Source organism: Oncorhynchus tshawytscha, linkage group LG07 (genome assembly GCF_018296145.1).
Source record: "Oncorhynchus tshawytscha isolate Ot180627B linkage group LG07, Otsh_v2.0, whole genome shotgun sequence".
NCBI classification, from domain to species: domain Eukaryota; kingdom Metazoa; phylum Chordata; class Actinopteri; order Salmoniformes; family Salmonidae; genus Oncorhynchus; species Oncorhynchus tshawytscha.
In genome coordinates, this window is record NC_056435.1 from 34,739,001 (window position 1) to 34,766,042 (window position 27,042).

General features: G+C 43.0%; 1 protein-coding gene across 1 annotated transcript in view; it reads left to right on the forward strand.

Annotated features, from left to right (window-relative positions):
* The window catches only part of LOC112254430 (succinate--CoA ligase [GDP-forming] subunit beta, mitochondrial), a 127,360-nt gene that overhangs the window by 18,083 nt on the left and 82,235 nt on the right, over positions 1 to 27,042 (forward strand). The window contains exon 2 of the mRNA XM_024427011.2: positions 17,478 to 17,619. Coding sequence (XP_024282779.1) covers positions 17,478 to 17,619 — 142 coding nt within the window. The remainder of the gene's footprint in view (positions 1 to 17,477; positions 17,620 to 27,042) is intronic.

A 27,042-nucleotide genomic window follows, 5' to 3' on the forward strand; every position in this document is an offset into this window, starting at 1 on the left:
CAAAACCTTTGGCCACGACTACTGTATATTCTTTTATTTATATTGACACTATTTCTGATATTGCTACTATGCAGGTAACCATTTGGCTGTACCGTTTACACCTTCTGTAGTGACCCATCCACATAGCAACACTTAGCAAAGTATTGATATGTCGTCGTAACATGATTTTGTGACGTATCACAACAATATCATGTGACCGTATCAAGTGTCCACCACACAAATATATGGCGCATGCATCTGTTTGTGTACTGTACATGTGCACCTCACTCTGGTTTCAACTCAGGTTGCATGGCCTTACCTTAGTATTCCATACATATGTGATACATGCATGTGTAAGAGTATATAAAGTATGCTTAATGTACTGGTGTGGCATTTGGGCAGTGGTGTAAAAATACTTTAATGTACTACTTAAGTATTTTTGGGGGGTGTCCGTACATTACTTTACTATTTATATTTTTGGCTACTTCTACTTCACTACATTCTGAAATAAAATAATGTACTTTTTACTCCATTTTCCCTGACACCCACAAAATCTAAATTCTGTTGCCTAAAGATGATCTAGTAGTTGCAATATGTCCTACTCATTCCTCTCATTAGGTGTTATTGTTAGTCTACTGTACAACTAGGCCATCTTGTCATTTAGGAGACCTTGAAATTTCAAAGCGTCTTCTGCAGAAAATAAACAACTTGACTGGACTCCCATAAGCTCCTCTTCCTATTCCCAAAGCTAGGCCGGGTCAATAGACTTGCTCATGAATAAGCTTGTTAAAAAAATACACGTATTCCCTTGTGGTGGAAAGCAGCTGCATTTTTTTTGTTTTTGCAAGGACTCTTTTAGGAATCAATCCCATATCGATGTATTGAGTTATACTGTCTCTGTGCTTCTAATGGAGGGAGCACTATGTCCAGCCTCTGAGACATGTTAATGATGATGGCCATCCCTGAGAGGGGTAGATCACTGGGCCATTGAAGGGCCATATCCATTCTTCTCTAATGCTTTAATGCAACCGCTGGCCCTTTATGGAGCCGGCCAAAGGCTCTTTTATTCATACATCAAAAAAAAGTTAAACTAAGCACTCCAGATTTTGAATTTGAAGAGTGAATGAGTGATGTTGGCCTCTGTCCAGGTGTCCTACAATGTAGTGATTTCGCTCTCTGCCGTTTTGTATGGGCTCTTCATCCCATCTGTTCTAGAAATGTCCTGCTATGTTATTGTGTGGGAGCGTTCCTTCGGTTCTGTGTTCTATTGGTTCATATAGGATTTCCCTCCCCTTAATGCATGGCCTAAAATAGGGAAATGGTTAAGGCCTAGCCTACTTCACGAGATGTACCAGCCCATCTTGACATTAGGCGTTAAGGCCATTTTGTGGAATAGCAGAGATTTGTCCATAGAGGCCCGAGACAGGATTGTGTCGAGGCACAGATCTGGGGGAAAGCTACCAAAAAATGTCACGGTGGCCTCCATCATTCTTACATGGTACAAGTTTGGAACCACCAAGACTCTTCCTAGAGCTGTCCACCTGGCCAAACTGAGCAATCAGTGGAGAAGGGCCAAGGTCAGGGAGGTGACCAAGAACCCAATGGGCACTCTGACAGAGCTCCAGAGTTCCTCTGTGGAGATGGGAGAACCTTCCAGAAGAACAACCATCTCTGTAGCACTCTCACAAAAACCTGTGTTTGCTGCACTACTGCCAATTTGTTTCTTTTGAAAGTAAGAGCTGAGTGTGCTTCGGGGTCTGCTGAATGCCATATAGAGAAAGGAATTCTGATGTATGAGCAATTTTCTACCACCCTTGATACCCTGGCATTGTCCTTCCACGCCACTCAGTCTTTGGCGGTGCAGCTGCACAATCTGATGCAGTTTGCCACAGCACTGTCCTCTGTCTGCCTTTTTGTATGAGTACAGACGATCACCTTGAGTGCTCCACAGCAGTGGTTCTCAACCAGGGGTACTTGGCCTATCCAAATCAAATTTTATTGGTCACATACACATGGTTAGCAGATGTTAATGCGAGTGTGGCGAAATGCTTGTGCTTCTAGTTCCGACAGTGCAGTAATATCTAACAAATTCACAACTACAACAAGTGTAAAGGGATGAATATGTACTTATAAATATATGGATGAGCGATGGCCATGCTGCATAGGCAAGATTCGGTAGATGGTATAGAGTACAGTATATACATATGAGATGAGTAATGTAGGGTATGTAATCATTATATACAGTGGCTAGAGATTTAATAGTACCTGTTTTTCAGTCTCTGTCCCAGCTTTGATGCACCTGTACTGACCTCGCCTTCTGGATGATAGCGGGGTGAACAGGCAGTGGTTTGGGTGGTTGTTGTCCTTGATGATCTTTTTGGCCTTCATGTGACATCGGGTGATGGAGATGTCCTGGAGGGCAGGTAGTTTGCCCCCGGTGATGCGTTGTGTAGACCTTATGGTTGTGGGCGGAGCAGTTGCCGTACCAGGCGGCGATACAGCCCGACAGGATGCTCTCGATTGTGCATCTGTAGAAGTTTGAGTGTTTTTGGTGTTGAGGCAAATTTCTTCAGCCTCCTGAGGTTGAAGAGGCGCTATTGCGCCTTCTTCACCACACATTTCAGTTTGTCCGTGATGTGTATGCTGAAGAACTTTAAAACGTTCCACCTTCTCCACTACTGTCCCGTTGATGTGGATAGGGGGGTGCTCCCTCTGCTGTTTCCTGATGTCCACGATCATCTCCTTTGTTTTGTTGACATTGAGTGAGGTTATTTTCCTGACACCACACTCCGAGGGCCCTCACCACCGTCGTGTAGTTGTTGGTAATCAAGCCTACCACTGTCGTCTGCAAACTTGATGATTGAGTTGGAGGCATGAATGGCCACGTAGTCATGGGTTAAGAGGGAGTACAGGAGAGGGCTGAGAAGGCACCCTTGAGGATTAGCGGGGTGGAGATGTTTCCTACCCTCACCTCCTGGGGGGCGGCCCGTTAAAGTCCAGGACCCAGTTGCAGATTGCGGTGTCGAGACCCAGGGTCTCGAGCTCAATCCCGAGTTTGAAGGGTACTATGGTTTTAAATGCTGTGCTGTAGTAAATGAACTTCATTCTTAAATAGGTATTCCTCTTGTCCAGGTGGGTTAGGGCAGTGTGCATTGTGATTGCGTCGTCTGTGGACCTATTGGGGTGGTAGGCAAATTGGAGTGGGTCTAGGGTATCAGATAGGGTGGAGGTGATATGATACTTGACTAGTCTCTCAAAGCACTTCATGATGACAGAAGTGAGTGCTGCGGGGCAATAGTCGTTTAGCTCAGTTACCGTAGCTTTCTTGGGGACAGGAACAATGGTGGCCCTCCTTGAAGCATGTGGGCACAGCAGACTGGGATAGATTATGTCCATAAACACCAGCCAGCTGGTCTGCGCATGCTCTGAGGACCCGGCTAGGGATGCCGCCTGGACCAGCAGCCTTGTGAGGGTTTACACATTTGCCATGGTGAAGGAGAGCCCACAGGTTTTGGTAGCGGGCCGTGTCAGTGGCACTGTATTGTCCTCAAAGCAAGCAAAGAAGTTGTTTAATTTGTCTGGGAGCAAGACGTCAGTGTCTGCGACGTGGCTGGTTTTCTTTTTGTAATCCGTGACTGACTGTAGATCCTGCCACATACGTCTCGTGTTTGAGCCGTTGAATTGCGACTCTACTTTGTCTCTCTACTGATGCTTAGCTTGTTTGATTGCCTTGCGGAGGGAGTAGCTACACTGTTTTTGTTCGTCATGTTTCCAGTCGCCTTGCCAGGATTTAAAAGCAGTGGTTCGCACTTTTTGTGCAAATGCTGTTATCAATCTGCGGTTTCTGGTTAGGAAAGGTTTTTTATAGTCACCGTGGATACAACATCACCGATGCACTTGCTAATAAACTTGCTCACTGAGTCAGCGTAGCCTCAGACAACAACATTGATGTATATCTGGAACATATCCCAGTCCACGTGATCGAAGCAATCTTGAAGCGTGGAATCTGATTGGTCGGAACAGCGTTGAACAGACCTAAGCGCGGGAGCTTCCTGTTTTAGTTTCTGTCTATAGGCTGGGAGCAACAATATGGAGTCGTGGTCAGCTTTCCCGAAGGGAGGGTGGGGGAGGGCCTTATATGCGTCGTGGAAGATAGAATAACAGTTGTCTAGGGTTTTGCCAGCCCTGGTAGCACAATCGATATGCTGATAGAATTTGGGGAGCCTTGTTTTCAGATTAGCCTTGTTAAAATCCCCGGCTACAGTAATTGCAGCCTCAGGATATGAGGTTTACATAGAGTCCAATGAAGTTCTTTCAGGGCCGTCGATGTGTCTGCTTGGGGGGAATATACACGACTGTGATTATGATCGAAGAGAATTCTCTTGGTAGATAATGTGGTCGGCATTTGATTGTGAGGAATTCAGTCAGGTGACCAAAAGGACTTGAGTTCCTGTATGTTGTTATGATCACACCACGTCTTGTTACTCATAAGGCATACACCCCCGCCCTCCTCCTTACCAGAGAGATGCTTGTTTCTGTTGGCGAGATGCGTGAAGAAACCAGGTGGCTGTAACGACTCAGCGTGTCTCGAGTGAGCCATGTTTCCGTGAAACAAAGAACGTTACAGTCTCGGATGTCTCTCTGGAATGCTACCCTTGCTCGGATTTCGTCTACCTTGTTGTCAAGAGACTGGACATTGGCGAGTAGTATACTCTGACCAGAAGACTGCTCCGTCTGCACCTTCTTTGGCATTGTTTTGTGTCGCCTACTGGGATCAGATCGATTGTCCTGGGTGGTGGTCCGAACAGTGGATCTTCTTCGGGAAAGTCGAGGTGGAGGGTCCGTCATGGTCTGGGGCGGTGTGTCACAGCATCATTGCACTGTGTCTGCAATGACAACAAGCTATCTCAACGCTGTGCGTCACGGGGAAGACCTCCTCCCTCACGTGGTACCCTTCCTGCAGGCTCATCCTAACATGACCCTCCAGCATGACAATGCCACCACACACAGAACGAGCAGTTATGGCTGATTTCCTGCAAAACAGGAATGTCAGTGTTCTGCCATGGCCAGCGAAAAGCCCAGATCTCAATCCCATTGAGCACGCCTGGGACCTGTTGGGTTGGAGTCCATGAGGAGGAGATGCACTGCAGTACTTAATGCAGCTGGTGGCCACACCAGATACTGACAGTTACTTTTGACCCCCACTGTTGTTCAGGGACACATTATTCCATTTCTGTTAGTCACATGTCTGTAGAACAGTTTGTTTCAGTTGTTGAATCTTATGTTCATACAAATATTTACACATGTTAAGTTTGCTGAAAATCAACACAGTTGACAGTGAGAGGACGTTTCTTTTTTTGCTGAGTTTATGATGGTAAATGTTTATCTTCATGTATAACAGTATGATCAATAATTATGTTCTGAACTGCTAATAAGTTATATGTTTCAAGGCTGCTAGTTGGTAGCTAGTAGGTGTAAGCCAGCAGGGGTGTAAAGGGGTCTATGCTAAAGTTCTGCACTCTGAATGTGATACTTATTTGTGACTCAACATTTGAAATTGTGTAGAGACTCAGAGCTACAAAATGGTATATCATACACTGCATTTGAGGAACAATGGGAAAGCAATTCTGCTTTGACAGTTGATTTAACCTTGCAAACTGACTTTTGAGGAAATTACTTTTGAGGAAATGGCCTTTGAATGTTTTGGTATCTTGTGTAGAGCTCTTCTTTGTCTACACCCATTCAGCATCGTTCACACCCTCTTAAGCTTTAGCCCCACCCATCTTGTTTCGCTCTAGGACTGCACACTTGCTCTGGCCGATTATTTGTTTACCTCTGGATAACATGATAACAACCTAACCAGCTCTGCTGGCAACAATTTCATTACTATTTTTTGCAGACGTTTTCTGACACTGGTCATATTCAACACGTGTTGTACATTTTAGCTTAAGACATGTAGCTAGATAAACAATGAACCTAGCTAGGTAAACAACGCGTAAGATAACACACGTCACATAACGTTAGCTAACAAGCCTGCCAGCTAACGTTAGCTAGTTAAACTACAATGAACATGGTGCCAAATCATGTTGTTACTACCCTCCATAAATATGCTGGGAGCTAACCAACCAGGTTCAATGTTAGCTAGCTAACATTAGACTTTAATTCGCAAACGGCTCTGAGATATGAATAATAATGTCATACATGTAACGTTAGCTAGGGAGCCAGCCAGTTAATGTTAGTTAGCTAGCTAACAATAAACTTTAGCTTAAGACATGTAGCTAGCTAGCTAGGTAAACATTGAACCTAGCTACATAAACAACGTTTTTAAGATCACAAGTCAAGTAACGTTAGCTAACGAGCCAGCCAGCTAACGTTAGCTTGTTAAACAATGAACATAGTGCCAAATTATGTCGTTACTTACCCTGCATGAATCTGCGGGGAGCTAAGCGACCAGGTTCAATGTTAGCTAGTTAACATTAGGCTCTAACTAGCAAAGCAAATGGTTCTGGGATACGAATGTCATACACGTTAGCTAGCTATCTAGACCATCATCATGCATCATGAACTTGTCTCCCTGTCACGGATGGCATGCCACTTGTCTCCGGATTACATCCGGAGACAGGTGTTTTCTCCATCTATTTAGCTATCATAATCTAATTCCACTGATTTCAAAACTCTATCCTCCAGAAAGTAGAGAACAACACTTATGCAGCTCCACTACACGATACATTAAAAAAAAGCTGCGCACGACAGGATTACCAACACAGACTGACCAGCTCAAATAGACAGAAGCCCTCTATATGGCAGACCAATCCAAACTCCTTTCTCGGCATGTCCAGCCCACTCATTATCTCAGCCAATCATGGCTAGTGGAAAGGTTGCTTACTTTTTCTGTGGCTTAACCAACAAGGCTCGTAATTTAACAATTGTATTCGTATTTACAGATGGCATACCAGTTTGTTATCAAGGCACATGAAAGTTCACATGTTCCAGAAGGCATTTCTTCCAAAAAAACAACAAAAAACGTTCAAATGGCTCTCCTGTGAAGTTGTGGCTTGTGACATACTTTTTTTTTGCTGATACAAAATAAGGAAATCCCAGGATATCGTCAGATGATTAGTTAGCTTTATTCAGAGTGCCAAATATTTTTCCAAAAGCAATTGGACTTGGTATGATGTGGGTCTTTACCGTCTTATGTGGACAGTGGCTTCACTCCTGCTCGTTTAGTGGTCTCTCTACATCACTTTTCCGAACGCTTTTTCCGAAATGACTTCGGTCAAATATACATTTCTACCAAAATACAAATGTAAAGTGATTTGTCGTACTGAGACTTTTAGTTCGAATGATAATAAAGATCAGAATGTTTAACAGCAACCTAATTCTGAAATCTTCCCTTTGAAGCTGTAACTTTTGGACAACCTGACAACCTCACGTCGAAATGGGTTATTGATCTGTCTAAGCACACAGTATAAGTCTAAGAAGCAGTATATCTGTTCTAATGTGTGCTATTTCTATGCATTTTGTTTTTGCATCTTTTTCCTTTTGGTTTTGTACACCAGCTGAAAAAAATAAATAATTCTACACTAATGGTTTTGTCACAAACTGAAATTAGGCGAACCATTAGAATTTTAGCAACAAGGAAATGGTGGAGCGATTTCTGCATAGTGCACCTCTTAAAGTAAAAAGGCTTATTTTTAATAATAAATGTCAAGATCGTAGCTGGAAACAAAACACTCACAAAATGTTGTGGTGCTACTCTACTCTCATTGGCACTTTTTTCTCTCGCTTGAACTTGGTGGCATTAGAACATCGCGGCCCCACCCAACCGCGGGGAAAACAACTTGTGCTTAGCTATGTTACTTCATTGGCTCACAGCAACAACAAAAAAAAAATGTTGGTTTGCTTGCTATAGTCAATTACAAAACGATACTTAACAAAAATATAAACGCAACATGCAACAATTTAAAAGATATTATGGAAATCAGTCAATTGAAATAAATGTATTAGGCCCTAGTCTATGGATTTCACATTACTGGGAATACAGATATCTATCTGTTGGTAACAGGTACCTTTTTTAAAATAAAAAAAACAAACAAGTAGGGGCCTGAATCAGAAAACAAGTCAGTATCTGGTGTGACCAGCATGTGCCTCCATGCAGCGCGACACATTGGCTTCACGTAAAGTTGATCAAGCTGTTGATTGTAGCCTGTGGAATGTTATCCCACTTCTCTGAAGTTGCTTGATATTGGCGGGAACTGGAACACAATTTTGTGCACGTATATTCAGAGCATCCCGAACATATTCAATGGGTGACATGTCTGGTGAGAATGCAGGCCATGGAAGAACAGGAACATTTTCAGCTTCCAGAAATTGCTCACAGATCATTGCAACATGGGACCAAGTATTATCATGGTGAAACATGAGGTGATAGAGGGGGATGAATGCCGGGATAATGGGGCTCAGGATTCCATCACTGTATCTCTTTGCATTCAAATTGCCATTGATAACATGCAGTTGTGTTCGTTGTCCGTAGCTTATGCCTGCCCATACCATAACCCCACCTCCACCGCTGGGTACTCTATTCACAACGTTGACATCAGCAAACCGCTCACCCACACAACACCATACACGTGGTCTGCTGTTGTGAGACTTGGTTGGACGTACTGCCAAATTCTCTAAAACAACTTTGGAAGCTGCCTAAGGTGTAGAAATGAACATTTAAAAATGGCAACCGCACTGGTGGACATTCCTGCAGTCAGCATTCCAATTGCATGCCCCCTCAAAACATGGGAAATCTGTGGTGTTGTGTTACAAAACTGCACATTTTAGAGTGACCCTTTATTGTCCCCAACACAAGGTGCACCTGTGTAATGTCCGTGCTGTTTTTAATCAGCTTCTTGATATGCCACACCTGTCAAAAAATAAATGCTCACTAACAGGGATGTAAACAAATTTGTTCACAACATTTGAAAAAAAATAAGCTCTTTGTGAGTATGGAACATTTTTGGAATATGTTCTTTCAGCTCATGAAACATGGGACCAGTGCTTTACGTTTTTTATTTATATTTTTGTTCCATTCTGCATTTTAAGAAAAGTATAACATGTCTAAAGATCACTTTTCAACATTACCTGGTACTGAGCGTTCTCAAAAAACGTAATATTATAGGTCTTCCCTCATGCCCCTTTTCTTGACGGTGCTAGCAGCCACGTGAGTTAGTGATAGCTAGCTAACGTTACCAACTGGAACATTTAGCTAGCCAAGACCAACAACGCAAACAGACTATACCACTAGATATAGTGAGTGGAGTTACAAACGGACTATACTAAACAAGTAAAATGTCTTCCCTCTGGTGAAATGTTTTCTACACACACACAGCTATATGTAGCCTACTTGGACACCGAGCCCCCACATTTCCCTCTCTCCCACACTGAATAGCCTGAAGCTATAGCGCTCTTCTCGCATGCTCTATTTCCTATGTGGGATTATTGTGAACCGTAGGTCAGGATTTTTGGTTACATGTACATTGAACAACAAAGCAGCTTTTCGTCACGTTTTGTTATTTCTGTATAACAAATAATTGACAATGAAGTTGGCTCTTTTACAATGGGCATCAGTGGGGAAGTTTTCCCCAATTTGTGGGTGTGGTCAATTCCCCTCGACCAATAAAATTGCAGTACAATTTTTGCTCATACTTTGATGTGACGAAGACCAATGTTGATGGTCAGACAGGGAATAAGATGCCAGCAATGTGGAATTGTTTTCTTTGAAACAAACCCCTACATTTCCCAATTCAAGTTTCTCAATTCTGATTATCCTGAACTTAAATGATCCAATACTGTCTTCCAGTATAAAAAACATAAGAAGCCCTAGTCACCGCTATATGGTGTTGTGTCAATGTTTAGACGTGAAGTTCCTCATCACTGCCTGGGTATATCATATTGAGTAAAAACAGAGGCAAGAGCGCTACATGTGCTCACTGATGCATACCCTTTCAGGTTGTCTCTCCAGCTTTAATTTCCAGTAACAGAGTTATGGCCTTTCATGTTTTATGACTTCACCACTCAGTAACATTGGCTTTTTTTCCTTTTCACAATGACAATGAATGAGACCTGGCTCCCTTAGTGCATTTTTTCTCCTTTTCTTCTTCTGTTTCTAAGGCCTATTCATAAAAGAATTGTCTGTGTAGGCCTACTTTCTCTTTTTCTACCTCAGTGGATGTGTGTGTGTGTGTGCATTTGATCTATGTGAGGGGAGTAGTGTATGCATGTGATGTGTTTGTGCCCTAAGTGTGATTTTTCTTTTGCCTCTCACTCAAACCCGTGTCATTTTTGTCTTATGTTGCACCTACCCCATATTTTCCAGGAATATTCTTAACATGTTACTAAATATATCCAGAGTATTTTCAGATTTCATTATCAACAAAGTACAGTAAATGTAAAGCACATGAAATCAACCCTGTAATGTTTGGATTCAGTCTTAGGTTAAATGTTGTGTCCTCAACTTTAGTCAAATGTTCCCATTATCTCCAAACTGTTCTTTTCAATTGCTACCATGCTTATGCATTTCATATTTCTTCTGTAAAATGCATTTCAATTTAGCCCGTTCCATATAGGCCAATTCCCATGAGTGTAGGGTTAATAGCACTGGGTAGGTAGTCTCCAGAGCGCTAATGAAGATAATTACTGTAGAACGAGTGTCTCTGGGGAGGGCAGCCTCCTGCCAGCCACTCCTCACTGCTATCTCTCTCCTGGTGCCGGCCTGCAGCGCATGCACGACTCACTACCCTAGCCACGCTAGCGTCTCCGTCATGTGTGTACTTAGCAAGCGATCTAGCAAGCTAGGTATCAACAACCAATCCTGTACGGTCTGGAAGCTATAGTGAGCTTTGATTAGTGCACAGCGATATCGCAGAGTATGTATAAAGTTAAGCTTTTCCCAAAGTAGGTCCCACACTGTCCCCGCTCCCTCGCCGCTGCTCGCATCAGCCAATGGTCCTCCCGCATGCCCCAATGTGCTCTGTGGATCTTGGCCGTTATTCTTGAGTTAGTAATGACTTAACCTTGGCTCAGCAGTGACTTGACTTCGCTGTGACTTTTCCATGACTTACAGCACTTTACTGCAAAAAGAGTCGAACAGGAAATTAAATAAAATGAAAGAGAATCCTGTGAAAGTACATACTGTATGTGCCTGAAAATACTTTCAAAAGAGAATGGGAATGGCAAGCAAACTATGGAAATGCAATTTAAACGACAATCACCATGTTTTCTCTCTCGCTGGGGCTTCAAGAGTTCAAATGTTGGTACTGTAGTACTTCCTATGACAAATCACTCGCTAATCATGTGTCCCTGCATGTTGTCCCTTTTGTGGTGAAAGAAACACACAGAAATAACTGCATTTATCAGAGAGAAGAGGCAATGGGATAAAAGGGCTATTTGTGAGAGTGCCCGGGTAAAGCGTGGCTTTAGACTTTCCTTGGTATAACTGTGGTTATACAGACCGGTATGTGGATGTTACTGTACTGGGGAATAAAGTGCTGTGGGGGTGTCTCACTCCTCTATTGTTTGGTGCAAGCTAACTGTCAGCGCCTGGAGGGACTCCGCCAGCCTCACTTCCTATTCAGTAGCTGTTATTTTGGGATCTTTTTCTCCCTCTTTGGTGGGAGAGACTAGCCATCCCTAATCGCTCTGAAGTGTGTTTTCTGCTCCCCCTCTCCAACTGTTCGCCAGGTACACGACAGCTGCTTTATTTATGCTGGTGTTTTTCAGGTTGCCTGGAATTAAAAGGAGTAACAAAGTAACTTTCCTCTCCTCGGCAGACGTTGTCAGAGCTTGTCAGGTCAGATTTAATATTGAGCTCCACTGGTTTTATTACCCCAAACTCATGCTAGCCTGTTAATGATCTACTCACAGATGTGAGAGCTCTCAAGGCGATGTTGGATCTGAAATGTAACCCATTCCATCCTAAAGATGTCTCCTTTCTGTTGAGTCCTCAGAGACCCAACACCACTTCTCCTTTTACAATGTTATTATTTTAAGAGGCAGGTGTTATTATGCTGAAACGCTGTAGGCTAGTTCTTTCTGCGGACTTCATAACACTCAGCGTGGGCTGTGAATTACTAGGGACCTCACAATACGATATCACAATACTTAGACAAGGTGCTGATACAATATGTATTGGGATTGTCACGATTCCATATGGTATGTATTGCAATTTGATACTGTGATTTAAAAAATATATATATATATTTTTTATTACGATCCGATGTTCCAAACATATTGCTCACGACATGTCTGCTGCAGAGAGACGAGAGGGAATGAGAGAACGAGTTCTGATCGGTCATGGAAATTAAAGTGCTGGAAAATAAATGTTCTCCTTAATTAAAATTAAGATGGAGAACAAGCTATAAAAAAACAAATACTGGAGTTTTGGTGCAGGCACAGCCGACTAGCTCAAAAATATATTGTGGTATTGTCAAAAATAATATTGCGATATCGTGTAAAAAAAATATCCCGAATATGTTGCCTAACTGTATACATTCTTTTTCTCCAACACGAGTGTGCACTTGTTATAAAATATGTGTATGTATTGAAGTTCAGGTGAGATATTATTTAAAATGCCACTCTCACATCTGAACTTCAACACACGCACTTACCACACACACATGGCCAGTGTTCAGAGTTTAGACTACAAGGTGACTAAGAGGAGGGAAGTCCATGGAGTCCCAGAGAGGAACTCACACTTTGTGCCAATAAGTAAATGACAGGGAACTTGTTTCTGTTTGCCTCATGGAGCTTTGGAACATGTTCCTCTAAAGTGAAGTCGACATGAGAGCGAGAATGCAGTGTGTTAGCTTTTTAAACAAGGACATAGGCCAGACAGTCACAACACACAACTCACCCACTAACACGCAACACTGCCTCCACTCACTTATAACATGCAACACCTAACACTACTAGATGAGGAACAAACCATCAGACTGAATACTGGTTGTTACTGTGTTTCTAAAAAAGACCCCAGAGAAGTTTCACGAGAGGGTCAGCTCTGAGCTCAGTCTGTGGCTTTGAATAACTTAAGCGTGGGTAAATGCGTTGCCCAAAGTAGGACAACAGAAGGGTTTTGAATGGAAGCAGTGGACGCGAAAAGCAATTCATATTATATCTGGTGCCCTGCCATTGAACTGTTCTACTCCAGTGAGACAGACCGTCTGGCCATTATGACTGTAGGATGGCGCAAGTGTGCCACTGCCATGGGGACTGATGTCATTTTGTTTCACCCTAGAACTTCTCAGACACCCCCTTCAAAGAAAGAAAACAGGCCTACTTGTGGAAGACGATTCCTTCCAGGCAGAGCCACAGGACCCGCATATGCCCTCATTATTCAGTGATGTAAGGGAGACTAATCAGCATACTGTAGTAGGCCTAGACCGCTTCCTATGGACGCTGGGCGTTTCTGCTCTAATGAAGTCTCCACTGCGCCTTACCTGGAAGGGGGTAGCAGTGAACAATGCATGCAATACAATACCCCCCTGTGGTTTATATATCTTTCCACACTAAAAACTTGGAATAATACTGTGAAATTCTGAATATGAAAGTAATGCTATTTTAGTTTAAGAGCTGTTTGAAAAGACGGCCTGAAATATCAGCCTTGGTGGGATGAGGTTTTGGCCTTCCATGGTAACATCACCATGCGGTAAATTAGTTAATAGACCAATAACAAAGAGTTTCAAACCTCTCTGCCAAAACATTTTCAACATACTACATCTGTAAAATGATAGTCTAGAAACTAAAGGGGAAAGAGCCTCAGATCCACCAAGTCCCTTCCACCAGGTGGTTGATGTTGGCACGACTGCCATATTGCATATCCATCCCAAAGCCCTTGCTTGGAAATGTACTTCGCCTGACTGCCAAGAACCTTGCCCTCATCCAGATCAAGGTGACAAGACACGGTAGAGATGACACCATAGGCCTTGTTGATCTCTGCACCAGACAGGATGCTCTTGCCAACATACTTGGGGTCCAACATGTACCCTGCGGCGTGTATGTGCTTCAGGAAGAAGTCTTCACACATTTTGATGTATTTCAGAACTGCAGTTTCCTCTGCTTCAAGCAACATTGAAAAACAAGGGCAGTACGGATTTCTTCTTACATCTGCAAGCAGAGTCTGGTCATCAGACAGGATGGCATTGTCTCCTTCATTCCGTGTGATGGCTGTTGCTGTAGGTTTCAGGAGATTCAGGCTGCTTACCACTCTCTCCCAAAATAAATCATCCAGGAGGATCCTCTTGATGGGGATGTACATATCGGCAGACTGTGATATGGCCAATTCTTGGAGAGACTCCTTCCCCTCCAGGAGGGGAACAACATGATGACAATACCTCCCAACTGGTGTTGCTGGGCAGCTTCAATGTGGTGCTCTTATTCTTCTCACTTTGCTTGGTGAGGTAGATTGCAGCTGTAACTTGATGACACTTCACATACCTAACCATTTCCTTGGCTCTCTTGTAGAGTGTATCAATTGTTTTCAGTGCCATGATGTCCTTGAGAAGCAGATTCAATGCATGAGCAGCACAGCCAATGAGTGTGATGTGAGGGTAGGACTCCTCCACTTTAGACCAAGCAGTCTTCATGGTCGCAGAATTCTCTGTCACTAGTGCAAATACCTTCTGTGGTCCAATGTCATTAATGAATGCCTTCAGCTCATCTGCAATGTAGAGACTGGTGTGTCTGTTGTCCCTTGTGTCTGTGCTCTTGTAGAATACTGGTTGAGGGGTGGAGATGATGTAGTTAATTATTCCTTGCCCACAAACAATCGACCACCCATCAGAGATGATTCCAATACAGTCTGCTTTCTCTATGCTTTGCTTGACCTTCACTTGAACTCTGTTGAACTCTGCATCCAGCAAATGAGTAGATAAAGCATGTCTGGTTGGAGGGGTGTATGCTGGGCAAAGAACATTCAGAAATCTCTTCCAATACACATTGCCTGTGAGCATCAGAGGTGAACCAGTTGCATAAACAGCTCGAGCAAGACATTCATCAGCATTTCTCTGACTACGTTCCTCCATTGAGTAAAAAAAACCTTCTGATTCCAGAAGGACCATGAGTTGTTGCTATCGATAAGGTGTCTGATTCTTAATTTTAACCTCGAATAGAAGTAGAGGTACTTTTGTCGGAGGTTGCTTGTTGTGAGGGAACTTTATGCACTTGGTCAGATTTTGTATCTTTGTTGCATTCTTCTCATATGATTTGGCATAGTATTTGCAAATGTACACAGCTTTTCCTTCTACATTAGCTGCAGTGAAATGTCTCCACACATCAGATAGTGTCCTTGACATTTTCCTGTAAAGATTAGAGAAAAATTAGTAAAGAAACAACAAATACAATTCCATGTACAGATAAATAGTTAAGCAGCTAGATTAAACAACTCATTTTTGTAAACCAAATGTTTTAAAATGAAGCATGTATGGAAACAGGTGAATTAACACTCCTCAGTTAGCAGGCTCAAACAAGCTAAAACCCACATGGTAGCAAAAACTAACTAGCAGAAATTGTTAACAAGTTAGAAATGATTTAAACAGATTTTGCTGTAGGCTACTATTTACTAGTTAACCCCACCCTGTATTGTAAGTTCAAACTTACCAGAAAGCATGTAGTCCTTGGCTCAGACGGTGTAGTTGGGTGGGTTCAATACCATATCATTACTGTGCAAGAGCTTGAGAATCAGCTGTACATGTGATGGAAGAGTGCACTGTATGCAGCGGGTTGCAATTCCATTGAATTGGGGATAGTTTAACCAAAATTTGCCACAGACCTAGAATTGCCTTATGTTTATCCCACAAAAAGGTTCACCGTTAGTTTAACTTTGAAGAATTTAAGCAAAATTCCCGGGCTTAATTTCCCTTGGTACATTTCCGTGAATTTCCTGGAAAGTTTACGACCCTTTGCAACCCTACTGTGGGCTAAGTTATTGATGTTCACACTGTCATGCAGCCTACTGTAGATATGTGTTATAGCAAGTGTGGGTTTGACCTTGTTGCCTTGCTTCCCCTGTGAGGTTAAGCAGGGTCAGAGTTCCTCCCTTCAGTTGGTCGTGGATGCCGTCGAGATGGCCTAGTGCTCTCAGCCCGTCTCCTCTCTCCTCTCTTCTCATGAATGATGGAGAGGCTCCCAGGCAGCTCTGTTTGAGAGTTAGTGCTTCGGCTTGGCCTTGTCAGTCCCCTCGCACCACTAAGTCAGATGGCAGCAGCCCCTCCCCTTCCACTCCTCATCTGCATCAGCCTTCAGTCAACCCTTCCTTGTCAGGATTCATTTTTTTAAAGGATGTCTGAAATATGGCTTGTTTGATCAGCCCCTCAGACTTTGTTACACTTGAGGAGGCCTTCATTATTCATCAGCGGGGCTTGTAGTGGATCACGACGGGATTACGCCTGCTGGAGTCACACACACGTTCTTAAGCAGGGATGGAATAAGAAAAGAGAAATTAAATATCATTTGCAAAATGCATTATCATGTGGCAAGTGACACTTTTTGTTTCTTGAAAGTACAATATCTTAAACTTGACTGCTGACAAGCAAAACATTTTGGGACTATCACCAGTGGACTAATGGGAATTTTTGGTGTGCAAAATATAGTTTAAGTAGATTTTACTTTTAAGTCTTGGAAATTCAGGCAAAGTTTAATATATATATATATATATATATATATATATATATATATATATATATATATATTTTTTTAGCATTCTGAATTTCTATTATGGCAATGGCTTTGTTTTCCTTAACAATGTTAGACTGACTGCAGTCAGGGTAATGTGCCCATCTGACAACACTGAGGGCGTTTAACCTTAACACAGGTGTCTCACAGTAAAACCTGTCTGTTTAATAGTGCCAACAGCTGGAGCTGACAGCCTAGCTGCATCTGCTGACTGAGCAAACAGTTTGAAGACATCCTAGGCCTGTCTACCGGTCTCATTATGGGGGATGGAGAGGCAGGGAAAAGGGAGGCAGAAAGGGTGGAGAGATGGGAATAAATGCACTCTGGAGAACTGAACATAAGTAAGGCTTAATCAGACACACCTGCACTTCCGGTATGGTTATCCCTCTAACCGAGAGTCAGTCAAACCTTGATCAACGTTTGGGCATATTTATAATTCCTGAACATCACCAGATGTTGAAACAGCGGCTTGTGCAGTGCAAAGTAATCTTTGCATGTAGGCCTAATTTGAAACAGAAATCTTAAGCTGTCACTAAGGATACTCCTCACAGAAAACCTGTGCCTGTTTAGCCGTATTCTTAGTAGTAGTAGTACTTTCAGGGGAATAGAAAACCAAGGTTAATCTCATGGCCTCAACTGCTCCCTGATGGTGGATTCCTTCCAGCTTCCTAGTGTTTAGCTAATTACGTCTTCCGTTAAATATTTGGTTACTTTTAACAAAACATTTCAGCAATTCTCTCTCTCTGTCTCTCTCTCCCTCTTTGCCGCTGTCTCCCTCTCTGCAGTGTGCACAGGTGAGTTCCAGGCGATGGCTGAACCTGCAGGAGTATCAGAGCAAGAAGCTGATGCAGGAGAGTGGGGTTACAGTCCAGCGCTTCTACGTGGCTGACAATGCCCCCGACGCCCTGCAGGCTGCCAAGAGACTCGGTGAGTGGACATCACACACTTAGGCCTAGCCTACACTAAAACTGCAGTCTACTGCAACACTGGGTGTCATTCAGACTTAAACCATGACAATATGCTCTAGGGCTACACAGGGCCAAGGTTGCAGGAGTGGCATTAATCAAACATGGTATATTGTGTAAAGCAAACAAAATCTTTGTAGATTCCGGTGTCTCTATACTGCGGTTTGTTTGAGGAGTATCCTGACACTGTCGTCGCTCTGTTACAGCTCTGTTTACGTAGCAATCCCCAGACAGCCAGCCCTCTTCCAGACGTGCAAACTGCTGTGGTTAATCTTGGCTGAAGTGTTATCAAGTTTAATTGTGTGTGTGTGAGGTTTGTTTGGGAGCAGGGCCCATGTTCCTTGCGCTCAGTGATCATACAGGCTCAATTCTCGTCACCCCACTCAACCATACTAATTATTTTCACGCACGCACTCTCTCTTCAGATTCACTTTCACTTCTTCTCGCTCTCTGTCTGCCTTTCTCTATTAATAAGATTTTATTACACACACACACACACACACACACACAGACACACGCACGTTATTCTATCCTCATGGGGACCTGAAATGAATTTCCATTCAAAATCCTATTTTCCCTAACCCTTACCATAGCCCTAACCTTATCTGAAACCCTAAACCTTACTCCTAAACGCCTAGAAGAACCAACACACACACATACATACACACACACACACTCATATTTTTAATTCAGTGTCCATGTTGTGGACAGCCATCTCTAGCACATTGTTGTTGGCCAGTGAGATGTTGGGCACTAAGGGCCTGCCTGGGGAGTTCTCAGTGTCTTGGCGGTGATGCGAGCCAAGATAAACGGAGGAGGAGGAGGTGTAATATCTCTGTGACAGTCCCCTTTGTGCTCTCTTTCACTCAGCGTTGAGAGAAGGGGACATGCAGTTGGACGGGGCCCAGATATTGAGCCCTCAGCAGACCTCTACTCTGCCCAGACCCTTTGGCTGCTGTAATCTCTGCTTATCTCAACCAACACAATGGGCTTTGCTGCTGTCCTGTAGTGTCCATGTTCACTGCTCTATACTGTAGCTCTCTCTCTCTGTGTCTCTCTGTGTGTCTCTGTGTGTGTGTGTGTGTCGTCTCTCTCTCTGGTCTGTCTGTCCTTAACTTCTTGGTGACAGGGGGCAGTGTTTTCACGTTCGGATGAAATGCATGCCCAAATTCAACTGCTTGCTACTCATCCCCAGAAGATAAGATATGCATATCATTAGTATATTTGGATAGTAAACACTCTGAAGTTTCTAAAACTGTTTGAATCATGTCTGTGAGTATAACAGAACTTATTTAGCAGGTGAAACCCAGAGGACAAACCATTCAGATTTTTTTGGGGGGGGTCACTCTCTTTTCAATGGGTTTTCTTTGGGAATCGAAGGGACCTTCTTGCAGTTCCTATTGCTTCCACTGGATGTCACCAGTCTTTAGAAATTGGTTGAGGTTTTTCCTTTGTGTAATGAAGAGGTACGGCCATCTTGAACGAGGGTCACTTGAAGTGTACTGTTCGATAGAGGCGCGTGACCAGAAAGCATGCTACAGTTTGTATTCCTCCTGTATTGAACACCTAGTCTTCAATTTCATCGATTATTTACGTTAAAAAATACCTAAAGTTGTATTACAGAAGTAGTTTGTCAAAACATTTCAAAGTTTACAGGTAACTTTTGAGATATTATGTAGTCATGTTGCGCAAGTTGGAACCGGTGTTTTTCTGGTTCAAACGCGCCACATAAATGGACATTTTGGATATATATCGACGGAATTAATCGAACAAAAGGACCATTTGTGATGTTGATGGGACATATTGGAGTGCCAACAAAAGAAGCTCATCAAAGGTAAGGCATGAATTATATTTTTTTCTGCATTTTGTGTCGCGCCTGCAGAGTTGAAATATGCTTTTCTCTCTTTGTTTACTATGGTGCTATCCTCAGATAATAGCATCCTTTGCTTTCGCCGAAAAGCCTTTTTGAAATCTGACAGGTTGGCTGGATTCACAACAAGTGTAGCTTTAATTTGCATGTTTGATTTTTATAGTAATTTATTTCAATTTGGCAACTTTTCAACTTCAACTTCAAATTTCAACTTTTTTATATTCAATCCTCAGGTTGTTTTTACAATAAAAAATCGATAATATTTAAACCAGACCGTAGCTTTTTCAATAGGAGAGCGAGAGAAAATGTCTGCTCCAAGCTGTTGCGCATGCAAAACTCTGGGGGACACAGCCATCCACTGACGCGATGTGATCGTTCTCGCTCATTTTTCAGAATACAAGGCTGAAACTATGTCTAAAGACTGTTCACACCATGTGGACGCCATAGGGAAAGGAATCTGGTTGATACCCCTTTAAATGGAGGGAAGGCATGCAATGGAACAGGGAGCTTGCAAAATAAGAGGCACTTCCGGGTTGGATTTTCCTCAGGTTTTCACTTGCAATATCAGTTCTGTTAAACTCACAGACAATATTTTGACAGTTTTGGAAACTTTAGAGTGTTTACTATCCTAACCTGACAATTATATGCATATTCTAGCTTCTGGGCCTGAGAAATAGGCAGTTTTATTTGAGTGCGTTTTTCATAAATACTTCCCCCTACCTTTATTTTAACCAGGCGAAAGTCAGTTAAGAACAAATTCTTATTTTCAATGACGGCCTAGGAACAGTGGGTTAACTGCCTGTTCAGGGGCAGAACGACAGATTTGTACCTTGTCAGCTCAGGGGTTTGAACTTGCAACCTTTCGGTTACAAGTCCAATGCTCTAACCACTAGGCTACCCTACACTCAACAGGTTAAGGCGTCAGCATGCTTCAGATCGCATACTCCCTTTAAAAGACCTTCAGTTGAAAAACAAGAAAAAAGCAGCAATAGTACTGTTTAGTACTATTTTTTGCTGAAGAGTCTTAGTCACGCAATTTATACATTCAATTAAGATGTTTGGTGCAGTATTATTCAATGAAAAAATGTGCAAATTAGTCTCTCATTGAATGACAACAAAGACCAATCCCTGGTAAAAGGGCATAGATTTTGGCTCCGAACTTCGGCTTACCGCCAGAACAATTTTTCCGTGGCTCGAACCGCAGAAAAACCCCTCACCGAACTCCATAAGGAACAAAAATGTCATCAAAATATATGCACAAACTCTACCGAACTGTTTCGGGTGGGAAACATGCGGACGCCTTTTGTGTATTTGTGTCCATCGTCTGCTCTTGGCTTAGTTTTAAAAGAGTGACTGGCTATTGATGCCTCGTTAGTGCAGATGACAACGTTTGTCCACTGTGTGTTACACTTCCCAGCCACCTAAGGTCATATGAGTGGATATGTGTGAGAGAAGCTCTCTCTTTAATTTGCTTATTTTAGATGGAATATGTACTGAGCTGCCGTGCTCCCGGTAGACAGAGAGCCAGTCCGTCTCCAGCCCCAGACTCTGAGCCCAGTATCAGGGTCCCTCTGGAGAGGGGGAGGGGGTACAGCAGCATCACTGGGAGTGGACGTGACCATGTGAAACTCAAATACATTTCTCTCTCATGCGCACACACACACTCTTTCTCACTCCCCAATATACTCCCCTCTGTCGGGCTCACTTACCCATAAAGCAGTAGACCTGACAGCTCAATTGGAGCTGTGGTATCTGGAGGTCCACTCCTGTACAGTAGAGCTGTGCTCTCGGAGGTGGATGGTGATTGATTTAGCCATTACCACTTAGGAGAAATAACGTAGGGGCTTTTCCGCTTAGATCTTCAGCAGCAACTGCTTTTAAAAGATTCAAGCAGCGGTTATGGCTTTCTGACGTCGTGTCATAACGATTGCCACATCCATGTTTTTGAGCGAGGTGGCCGAACATTTAGTAACACAAACACAGATGGGCCAACCATAACTAGCCAATCGGTCACGCAAAGTAGACACATTTATTGGGCAACTCACTGGGACTGCTGAGTACTGGGTGACTATAGCACCTCTCTCTCGTTTTCCAGAGGGCCACTCTGTGGGCCACTCTATGTGACTGACTGACACTGACTCCTGCCTGCCTGCTCAGAGCTAATGACCCAGCAGTACCTGTCCCAAACACAATCCCCCTGCACCGTTCAGTAATCTTTCACTCAGTGTGTGTTTACAGTCTCACACACACACACACACACACACACACACACACACACACACACACCATGCCTCTCAACCACATCAACAATAAGATGGTGGCATTAGAGTATGCAGCAGTCGTGCGCTGATTAGGAAATGGAGTCTCGATAAATCAACCCCAGAGGGGTTTTTGACACTTCATCTAGCAATGCAGTGCCTCACAATGTGCTGTCGAAATATCCCTCTTTTGAAAACCTATAAGATTTTTGTGAATTTGAGAAGGGGCTGCCTTATTTTTGGACATTTCTCAAACACAAACACACACACACGTCCCCAGCAGCCAATGAGCGCATGATTATTTGAGCTACTTTGGATATCACAACCCTGTTGACAGATGCATCTGCTGTGTAAATCTTGATGTATTTTCACTCTAAATTCACAATAATACTGTATTTGTCTTGCCCTGCGTGTCCGGGAGCCTTAATGCCTGCCAAGCTTTCTGTCCTCTGAACAGTGATCAATGAACCAGAGATTGAAAAACATTTGCTCTGATTTTTGTCTTCTCCACATGTTGAGCTTGTTTGATGAATGAGAGCAATGTATTTTTTACACGCATGCACACACAGATGGCCACGTTCTTTTTCTCACCGCAAATCACGTTTTGCTCCAGTTTCCATTCCATTCAATGTGCAGTATAAGGATTTGTTTTCACATTCATGAAGGGTGCCTTCCTGTATATATTGTCCCACACAGCATACTGTATCATGAATCCAAAATGATTGGGACCCAATTTCTTAGAAGGCATACATGAATGTGGCATACTGTCTGTCTGTTATCCTGCAGTCTTTATCATGCTGTCTCGATTGGCCCAGGTTGAGTTGGCTTGTGCGATCCTATAGGCTTTGTTTTCCTTATTATCTCAAATTTGCTCAGCATACAGCCATCTGTCATATCAGCACTACTGTCATATTTTCTTCATCCTGCCACCTGAAGTCTAGCCCCCAGGTGTTTGCTCTTTCTCTCTCTCCTCCTGTTCCTTCTCCTCCCCATCTCTTCTTCTCTTTCTCTCCCTTTGTCTCTTTTCCTCACTGGTTTCAGCTTCTCTCATTCTCTTTCTCCAATTTGACCCTTTTCTCCCTCCCCTGCTTCTTGGGTCATGTTGAACTTATTCAGAATAGATGAACCCGGTAGAATCTCAATTAGAAGAGGCAGGGATGTATTAATACATTTCTCACAGATATGAATATTCAGTGTAAACAGTGCAGCTTTATGCACGGCAGTCATCTCTTGTTAGAGAGAGTTTTGATATGTCAGTGCACAGCATAATATTGAGATGGCCTGACATTAGACTCACCCTTTGAGGCAGGTATGCCAACACTCCTCCAATGATCTAACAAGAAACTCTTCTACTGTTTGCTTAATAGATTCCATGAAACATGTTTTTATTTCTACCTCACCTGTGTAAAGGCTTTCAGAAAGCTGTGGTGAAGAACAGCACACGCATAAACCATTCATTGTACAGTGATCCATCCTTGATAGACCTAATTCTTCTGCTCTTCAAACTTGACTCAGACAGGCACTTGATTTGGTCCCAGGCAGTGTGAAAGACTGAAATGTCTGAAATGATATAGAAAGAGTGTAGTGTCCCCTTAAGCCTTTGTTTTCAATCAGGGGGAAAGTGTGGCCATGATATTGTCTCTGCTGTCGAATCCGTTATGGCTCACATCACACATGCCTTGGGCCTACAACCTGTAAATTGAGTGAAGACTAATTTTATACCATGACCCATGATCTTCCCAGAAAAATAGCTGCTTACTGTATCACTTTCAGTGTTCTGAGGTAATGCTATTTAGAGGAGTGGAAGGGGACAATAATGCAATCCTTTATACTTTATATGACAACTTACTAGTACAGCAGTCTGTGTAATAGTTAGAGGTATGAGAAACAATGCCCTCTGAGTTAATGTTTTTTCTGTAACTAATGCATTCCATGACTTGAAGTGCTTCATGACTACTGTACCAAACGACAGCCATGCTCTCTACGACCAGGGTTTCACAATCAAATTGTATTTGTCACATGCACTGAATACAACGGTGTAGACCTTACAGTGAAATGCTTACTTAACCAACAATGTAGTTTTAATAAAAAGATTAAAAAAATAAAAAGTAAGAGTCAATGTGCGGGAGCACCGGTGTTGAGGTAATATGTACATGTAGGTAGAGTTATTAAAGTGACTGCATAGATGATAAGAGAGTAGCAGCAGGGGGGGGCTATTCAAATAGTCTTGGTAGCCATTTGATTAGCTGTTCAGGAGTCTTATGGCTTGGGGGTAGGAACTGTTTAGAAGCATGTTGGACCTAGACTTGGCGCTCCGGTACCGCTTGCCGTTGGATAACAGTTTATGACTAGGGTGGCTGGAGTCTTTTGATACTTTTTATGGCCTTCCTCTGACACCGCCAGGTATAGAGGTACTGGATGGCAGGAAGCTTGGCCCCGGCGATGTACTGGGCCGTACGCGCTACCCTCTTTAGTATGTTGCGGTCGGAGGCCGAGCAGTTGCTATACCAGGCAGTGATGCAACCCGTCAGGAAGCTCTCGATGGTGCAGCTGTAAAACCTTTTGAGGATCTGAGGAACCATGCTAAATATTTTCTCCTGAGGGGGAATAGGTTTTTTTTCATGCCCTCATCATTATTGTCTTGGTGTGTTAGTTTGTTGTTGATGTGGACGCCAAGGAACTTGACGCTCTCAACCTGCTCTGCTACAGCCCCGTCAATGATAATGGGGGCGTGCTCGGTCCTCCTTTTCCTGTAGTCCACAATCATCTCCTTTGTCTTGATCATGTTGAGGGAGAGGATGTTGACCTTGCACCACACGGTCAGGTCTCTGACCTCCTCCCTATAGGCTGTCTCATCGTTTTCGTTGTGTCATCAGCAAACTTAATGATGGTGTTGGAGTCGTGCCTGGCTTTTCAGTCATGAGTGAACATGGAGTACCAGAGGGGACTGAGCATGAACCCCTGAGGGGCCCCCGTGTTGAGGATCAGCGTGGTGGATGTGTTGTTACCTAGCCTTTCCACCTGGGGGTGGCCTGTCAGGAAGTCCAGGATCCAGTTGCAGAGGGAGGATTGAGGGCACTAGGGTGTTGAAAGCTGAGCTGTAGTAAATCAATAGCATTCTTACATAGGTGTTCCTTACATAGGTGGGAAAGGGCAGTGTGGAGTGCAATAGAGACTGCATCATTGTGGATTTGTTGGTGCGTTATACAAATTGGAGTGAGTCTAGGGATTCTGGGATAATGGTGTTGATGTGAGCCATGACCAGCCTTTCAAAGCATTTCATGGCTACAGACATGAGTGCTATGGGTTGATAGTCATTTAGGCAGGTTACCTTAATGTTCTAGGGCACAAGGACTATGGTGGTCTGCTTGAAACATGTTGGTATTACAGACTCAGACAGGGGGAGGTTTAAAATGTCAGTGAAGACAGTACACATCCTGGTAATCTGTCTGGCCCAGCTGTCCAGAACAGCTGATGCTCTCATGCATGTTTCAGTTTTACTTTCCTCGACGCGAGCATAACGTTATTTAGTCAATCTGGTAAGCTTGTGTCACTAGGCAGCTCTCGGTTGTGCTTCCCTTTGTAGTCTGTAATAGTTTGCAAGTCCTGCCACATCCGACAAGCGTTTGAGTCGGTGTAGTACGATTCGATCTTAGTCCTGTATTGGAGCTTTGTCTGTTGATGGTTCATCAGAGGGCATGGAGGGATTTCTTACAAGCTCCTGGGTCTTACAAGAGTCCCACTCCTTGAACGCGGCAGATCCACCCTTTAGCTCAGTGCAAATGTTGCCAGTAATCATGGCTTCTGGTTGGGGTATGTACTACAGGTCGACCGATTTAATCGGAATGGCCGATTTCAAGTTTTCATAACAATCGGAAAATCTGTATTTTTGGGCGCCGATTTTATTTATTTTATTTTTTAAATGTAAATTACATTTAAAAAAATTATACATTTTATTTAACTAGGCAAGTCAGTTAAGAATACATTCTTAGTTTCAATGACGGCCTAGGAACGGTGGGTTAACTGCCTTGTTCAGGGGCAGAACAACAGATTTTCACCTTGTCAGCTCGGGGGATACAATCTTGCAACCTTACAGTTAACGAGTCCAGCTCAATAACGACCTGCCTCTCTTGTTACACTCCACAAGGAGACTGTCTGTTACGAGAATGCAGTAAGCCAAGGTAAGTTGCTAGCTAGCATTAAACTTATCTTATAAAAAAACAATCGATCAATCATAATCACTAGTTAACTACACATGGTTGATGATATTACTAGATATTATCTAGCGTGTCCTGCGTTGCATATAATCTGGCTAAGTATCTGACTGAGCGGTGGTAGGCAGAAGCAGGCGCATAAACATTCATTCAAACAGCACTTTCGTGCATTTTGCCAGCAGCTCTTCGTTGTGCGTCAAGCATTGCGCTGTTTATGACTTCAAGCCTATCAACTCCCGAGATGAGGCTGGTGTAACCGAAGTGAAATGGCTAGCTAGTTAGCGCGCGCTAATAGCATTTCAAACGTCACTTGCTCTGAGCCTTCTAGTAGTTGTTCCCCTTGCTCTGCATGGGTAACGCTGCTTCGATGGTGGCTGTTGTTGTTCTGTTGCTGGTTCGAGCCCAGGGAGGAGCGAGGAGAGGGACGGAAGCTATACTGTTACGCTGGCAATACTAAAGTGCCTACAAGAACATCCAATAGTCAAAGGTTAATGAAATACAAATGGTATAGAGGGAAATAGTCCTATAATAACTACAAACTAAAACTTCTTACCTGGGATTATTGAAGACTCATGTTAAAAGGAACCACCAGCTTTCATATGTTCTCATGTTCTGAGCAAGGAACTGAAACGTTAGCTTTCTTACATAGCACATATTGCACTTTTACTTTCTTCTCCAACACTTTGTTTTTGCATTATTTAAACCAAATTTAACATGTTTCATTATTTACTTGAGGCTAAATTGATTTTATTGATGTATTATATTAAGTTAAAATAAGTGTTCAGTATTGTTGTAATTGTCATTATTACAAATACATTTTAAAAAATCGACCGATTTTAATCGTAATCGTCTTTTTTGGTCCTCCAATTATCGGTATCGCTGTTGAAAAATCATAATCGGTCGACCTCTAGTATGTACGTACAGTCACTGTGGGGACGACGTCCTCAATGCACTTTTTGATAAAGCCAGTGACTGAGGTGGGTCAGAAGTTTGCATGCACTCAATTAGTTTTTGATAGGATTGCCTTTAAATTGTATAACTTG